The sequence below is a fragment of the Momordica charantia genome, assembly GCF_013281855.1.
Source record: "Momordica charantia cultivar OHB3-1 chromosome 1 unlocalized genomic scaffold, Mcharantia_2.0 BLBB01000001.1, whole genome shotgun sequence".
Taxonomy (NCBI): domain Eukaryota; kingdom Viridiplantae; phylum Streptophyta; class Magnoliopsida; order Cucurbitales; family Cucurbitaceae; genus Momordica; species Momordica charantia.
This window is the reverse complement of record NW_028275157.1, coordinates 226,399-232,137: the sequence shown is the minus strand read 5'-3', so window position 1 is coordinate 232,137 and position 5,739 is coordinate 226,399. Positions and strand designations below refer to the sequence as shown.

At 36.0% G+C, this 5,739-nt stretch overlaps 1 protein-coding gene across 2 annotated transcripts; it reads right to left on the bottom strand.

Annotated features, from left to right (window-relative positions):
• Positions 1-224: 224 nt before the first annotated feature.
• GOS12 (golgi snare 12) lies at positions 225-4,716 on the bottom strand. 2 transcript variants are annotated; one of them, XM_022303303.2, is made up of 6 exons: positions 4,366-4,716; positions 3,927-4,123; positions 1,147-1,296; positions 962-1,033; positions 550-679; positions 225-459 (listed from the first exon to the last, which is right to left on the bottom strand). In XM_022303303.2, the coding sequence occupies exons 1-6, from the start codon at positions 4,502-4,504 to the stop codon at positions 362-364; spliced, it is 786 nt and encodes a 261-aa protein (XP_022158995.1). In that variant the 5' UTR covers positions 4,505-4,716; the 3' UTR covers positions 225-361. The 2 variants fall into 2 exon arrangements, with proteins under 2 accessions (XP_022158995.1, XP_022158996.1); XM_022303304.2 differs by having other exon boundaries at positions 1,147-1,236; positions 4,366-4,715.
• Positions 4,717-5,739: the final 1,023 nt, after the last annotated feature.

Here is a 5,739-nt window from a genome sequence, read left to right as displayed (position 1 = left end):
TTAGTAATGTATTGCTTCTTGTATCAAACCAACCTCCATATGTAATTGAAAAAATATTAAAGAAAAAGTTTGTATTCTCTCTTTGCAACAATCAATGAACTTTTTTGGGCCCAATCTTAATCTTATTAGTTCCTATGTTTCAAAATTTCCTAATAGAATTCCCAAGGACAAGATGTTAGCATGAAGGCTTCAAATTTTCACCTTCAATTGAAATTCCAGAATGGTGACAGAAAGAAACATGCTTTGATTCTTATGGCACAAGAAAAACGGTAGAAATCTTCAATTCACGCACGATGTCGCTTAAAAAAAGAAAAAATTACAAAAACAAAACTCCATACTTTTAAATTTGCACCTCTTGTAATCATTTTGAAAGCCAATAGACAATGAGAAACAAGGTACAAGCTGCAATGACTCCAGACAGAATAAGAGTGTCCCTCGAACGCTTTCTTCTAATTGAACCTGATTCCAGACATCAGCAAACTATTATTAGCAGACACCGACCAGAACATAACAATGACAAAACGGTTTAAACTTGTGTTTCTAAATTACCTAGGAGGCCACGAATAACTGGAAATTTGTCACTTAGAAGCTTCACTTTCCCTTGAACATCTCCAAACATAGCCCTTTGATTGCCCAACACTGCCCTTGTAGTTTGGGCTTGACTTATCACTTCATCCATCTGCACAAGGAAAAACATGAATAATATTACAATACCATACTAGACTACATATTGAAATCCACCAACAAGATTAGTGGTCTACCTCTTGGGTTTTATAAGTTAAAAAAATTATATTTGAACTCAAACCATACTTGAGTAAAATGTGAAACACTAATATAGATGAATCAACAAAGTTGGGTTTCTTTTTGGATTAGTGCAGTTAATTGATTTTTGCACGTCCAGCAAACCGCCCATTGCTCATAAATAGAGACATGACCACTAGTATATTGTATTTAGGCTTACATGAGCAATACTTCCATGAATAGAAGCTCTCTCCCGCAGTAACTGCATCTTTGGTGACATGGTTCCAGATGACTGTACCAAACAAAGATATGGGGTCGGCATCAGTTTCAAACATGCACGAATATGCTCTGTAAACACATTTATCGTAACAATGTCAAGAAGTTTGGTCGGCCTAACCGCCTAACCTTATACTCGCTGATGTCATCCCTGACAGAACTCAAAAGTTCGGCATGTTCCCTCATTGAGTTAATGTTTCCTTTAATTCGTTTGAATTCCTGAAGCACATAGATATCGCTCATTCTTTTATTACTCCAATGTTGCCGAATATACCAATTCTATGAAAGAAATAGCAAGGTGGATACGTCAATCATGAAAACAAAAACGAAGTATGCAATTTCAAGTTCCAATCAGATATTATTAGAATGTAGGAAAACCATGAGGTCAAATAATTACCTTAAAGTTCACAATAGCATTTTAAAATTTCACTCCAATATTTCATCAGTGACAAATATATACATACATGAAGTATTTTGGGTAAGATGATTAATGTCAAGCCATGGAACTCAAGCATGTTTGACAAAATCCTACAGGAAAAATTAAATGCATAAATATCAATGGAATCTGAAACCTTCGTACTCAATCATTCTTGACTAGCAAGGACCGGAGGAATATTTGTGACACTGTTTATTAACTAAACATATTTCAGAACATTATATATTATTCAGGAAGGGTTTATTTTTAAGATAAGAGACAGTAGTCTCGTATTGAAAATGAAAAAGAGGTATAAAAGGAAGGGAAGACTGGATAACCATCTCAAACCTGTATTGCTAAATAAGTTTTATTAGGAGAAGTACTCCAATCATCAACCATAATAAAGAAATGGGAACATCGAAAAACACTTTGGTGAAGAACAGCAACAGAGAAAATCTCACACATTCCCAAACCTCACCACCTCCATCTTGTTTGTTTGTTTTTTTTTTATTTATTTATTTATATGAAACTGAGCTTTCATTAAGAAATATGAAAGAATATGCAAGAGGGCATAAAAAAAACAAGCCGACCAAAAGGGGATCCACCTACAAGAAAGGACCACAATCCAAAAGAGGGTCTCATGGTAATTAGAAAAAGCCTTAGAAACCAACACACACTAAGAGGTATTGAATCTAACTAGATCCCAAACTTCCCCCAAGACCTCTCCTCCATTGAAAATTCTACTATTCCTCTTGATCCAACTCCATCTTCTTTGTTCCAAAAAGCCAAATCCAGTTTTGCACGTTTTCAACAGTAATTGGTTTTTCGGTAAAATACATAGCAGTGGTTGCTTTTCCTGTCAAATTAGGCACCCTTAACTTGTTTGCTAAGCATAGTCAGTTGACCCAGACCTAAATAAGCTAATCTAGAAGTCCAAAGTTCCCAAAAAAGTGAAAATTTTACTCTGGATTCTGTTACAAGGCAAGTTGAACACACGTGTGACAAGCTCCAAAGAAGAGTGCCAAATTGCAGACTCCAACCCAGCTGGTGTATTCTGTGCAGAAGATACACAAAGAGCCACTTCCACGTTTTTATCCATTGCCCCTTTGCTACTGCTTGTTGGGCTAAGCTTTTTAATGTCTTTGGTAAGAGTCGGTAATTCCCAAAGTCCTATGATAGTTCTGTCATCCAGCTGCTCATAGGACCCAACCTAAATGATCATGCTAGAATTTTATGGACCAATGCAGTGGTTGCTACTCTTTGGCGACTGAGGTTTAAGAGAAATTAGAGAATCATTTAAGGGGCTCACTCTAGCGTAGAGGACTTTTGAGACCTTATGAAACTCTACTCGTCTTTCAAGTGCCTTCTTTCTAAATACTTCTGTAATTATATGCTTTTACATGTTTATGCCAATTGGAAACATTTTTGTAACCCATTGGTCTTGTGTGGATAATCTCATCTCCCCTTTCTGTATATGCTCATTTGATCAGTATATTCAATGTTTCTTATTAAAAACAAAAATTATATCCAAAGGCGAGTGGATTGTTAACAATGGACGAATAAAATTTCCAGACTTTGAGAGAGGTCTGGATCATCTCAAACCTGCATTGCTAAATAAAAGTTATAAAGAGAAAAATTACTCCAATCCACCATCATAAATAAATGGGAACATCTCAAAACTCTTGGTGAGGAACAACAGACGAGAAAATCTCACATATTATTTCAATTTGGATTGGAGACCTTTTTTGATTGGTTATCTTAGGTCTTATTTTGACTTCTTTTGTTGGACTGTCTTTTTGGGAGACAAAATATCACCACCTCCATCTTGTTTGTTCTCAAAAAACCAAATTCCTCTAGCAAGTACAGTCATCAAATCAGTGCCAGGTATATCTAATAAAAGTGAACTGTTAACGATGAAAGAATTCAATTTTCAGAGTTTTAGAGAGGACGTCTACAACCTACTCAAGATCTCCCCTTCCACTTGCAAGTACAGTCATTGGTGGACCTATGATAGGAAATGGGTGAAGCCTTAAAAGAGGTCAGAAAGCTGGTTTTTAGTTTTGACAATAGTAAGACACCTGGTCTTGACGATTTTACTATGGCATATTTCAGGAATTGGGATTGTGTCAAAGAGGGATTAGGGCAAAGTGTTTAGAGAGTTTCACAAGTAAAACTGAATAAAGTAAATGAAAATGTACTCCAAAGAAAGACGCATGATATCTTGTCTCTTTAGAACTCAAGTATATAGTTGTACAACCTATAGAAAATAATGTCATAGAAGTCGAAGTAGCATGATATCTTGCTAACTCAACTCTTTACTCCCAATCAATATGCATTCCTTTAAATAGCCTTTGATAAATTTAAAACCGAAGACCCAAAATAATGGCATTAAGACCACAACCACTAAGTTGAATCAAAGAATTTGCAACTTTAAATCATCAATAATCATTAAGATCTGGATCATACTAAAAGAAAAGAAAAAGAAAGTCAAAACCTGTGTAAAGTCATGAAGGATATCCCTGTGTCTTGCAAGTTTTTGATTTACAGAGGTAGCTGGTGATGCAGATGCAGCACATCGACTCATTGAATCATTAGCATCCAACAATTTCTCAAGCAAAGATTGAATTTCCATTTCCATAGACTTCCAAGATCTGTTGGAACCAACAGGCGATGAACCAGAATCCACATAACCTGATCACAAGTGCAAAAACTATCATCCTTACAATCTAATCTAGGAACAAAGACTACAATTTAGTAATAATGAAGCTATAATTTAGTTAACAAAACAACCCCCGGTTGTTCGAGCACAGGAAAAGGGCCAGTTCCATGAAATTGAAGGCGTACCAAGTAGGAATTACATACAGATACAGCGATTAGAATGCATAATAAAGTAGTGAATGTGCAGGAAAATGGTGGGATTTAGGAAAGCTGACCTCCTTGAGTGAACCGAGTGCCAAGCTTGGCGTAGGAGGAGAGCTTGACATCGAGATCGCCCTCGATCTTCCGTGCCTCGCGCCTCAACTCCTCCCAACCGGATTCCTGCAACTCAAGACTCTGATCCGTCATTGGCATCTACACAAAAACCCAAATTCGCTACAAATTGGAACACTCCAAACTCACACCTATTCAATTTCATGTATCGTAAACCTATTCAATTTCATTATCGAAAGGATTTCGTTTCGCACAATTGCTCCCGTGGAAGAAAGTGGGAGTTGGACCGTGACCGAGTTTCGATTTCATGAATTCATTCACCCTACCACTACCACTATCGCCTTCCCATACTTCAGATTTGTCAAAATGCCAAATAATTAGAAAAATGTCCTTATTTAGACGATTCTACCCCTCCTCCCTCCCCACTTTTAATTTAAGCTCCCATTTAATTGGAGGTGTTAAACTACAGCATTTGTATCTTATTAAGGGTTTTTATTTGTAAGTGTCACTCTTTGGTACTGTGTCAGCCTTCTCTTTTTTGGTTAAAATATCCTTCATTAGTTCCCCATATGCTCTAAAGCTATATTAATGTATAGTTCAAGATTGACTTAACTATAGAGTAGCGAGGCGATTGTCTAGAGTCATAAATTTAGAAGACCTCATATTTTTCATATAATATATATGCTATAATATTTATTATCTATTTATTTTAATTTTTAATTATAAATATTAATTTATAATATAAAATAATATTTTTTTCTTATTGAAAATACAAAGTAGGTAATAATATATATATATATCCTTAAATTATATATATATATTAGAAAACCACAACTAATAAGTCTCATAAATTCTTCTAAATTTTAATAGGCTACCTTTAAAACTTTTTTACTTTAGTTTTTCTTTCTGAACTAAAACTTTTCAAGTTTTCTTAAATATTCAATTATTCATATAACCCCTTGAGGCAAAGTACGAGTGGGTTGAGCTGTGCGGTTGGTAAGCAATGTCGGACTATCCCAAGTTAGCGCACCCTCTCGGATTGGAGAAATCCCTCAAGCTCATTTGGACTATCTCTGACTCCCAGGGGTACACCCCAAAGTAAAGATTAGGTCAACGACCCTCGGAACAGTAGAATAGATTGATTACTGGACTACTGTTAAGGGAATCCTCAAGTATCTTAGGAGAACGAAGGACTACAAGCTTGTGTATGACTCTAAAGATTTGATCCTTACAGGATACACTGACTCTGACTTCCAAACAGACAAGGATTCTAGGAAATCTACGTCGGGATCAATATTCACTCTTAATGGAGGAGCAGTAGTTAGGCGAAGCATCAAACAAGTATGCATCTTAGACTCCACCATAGAGGTCGAGTA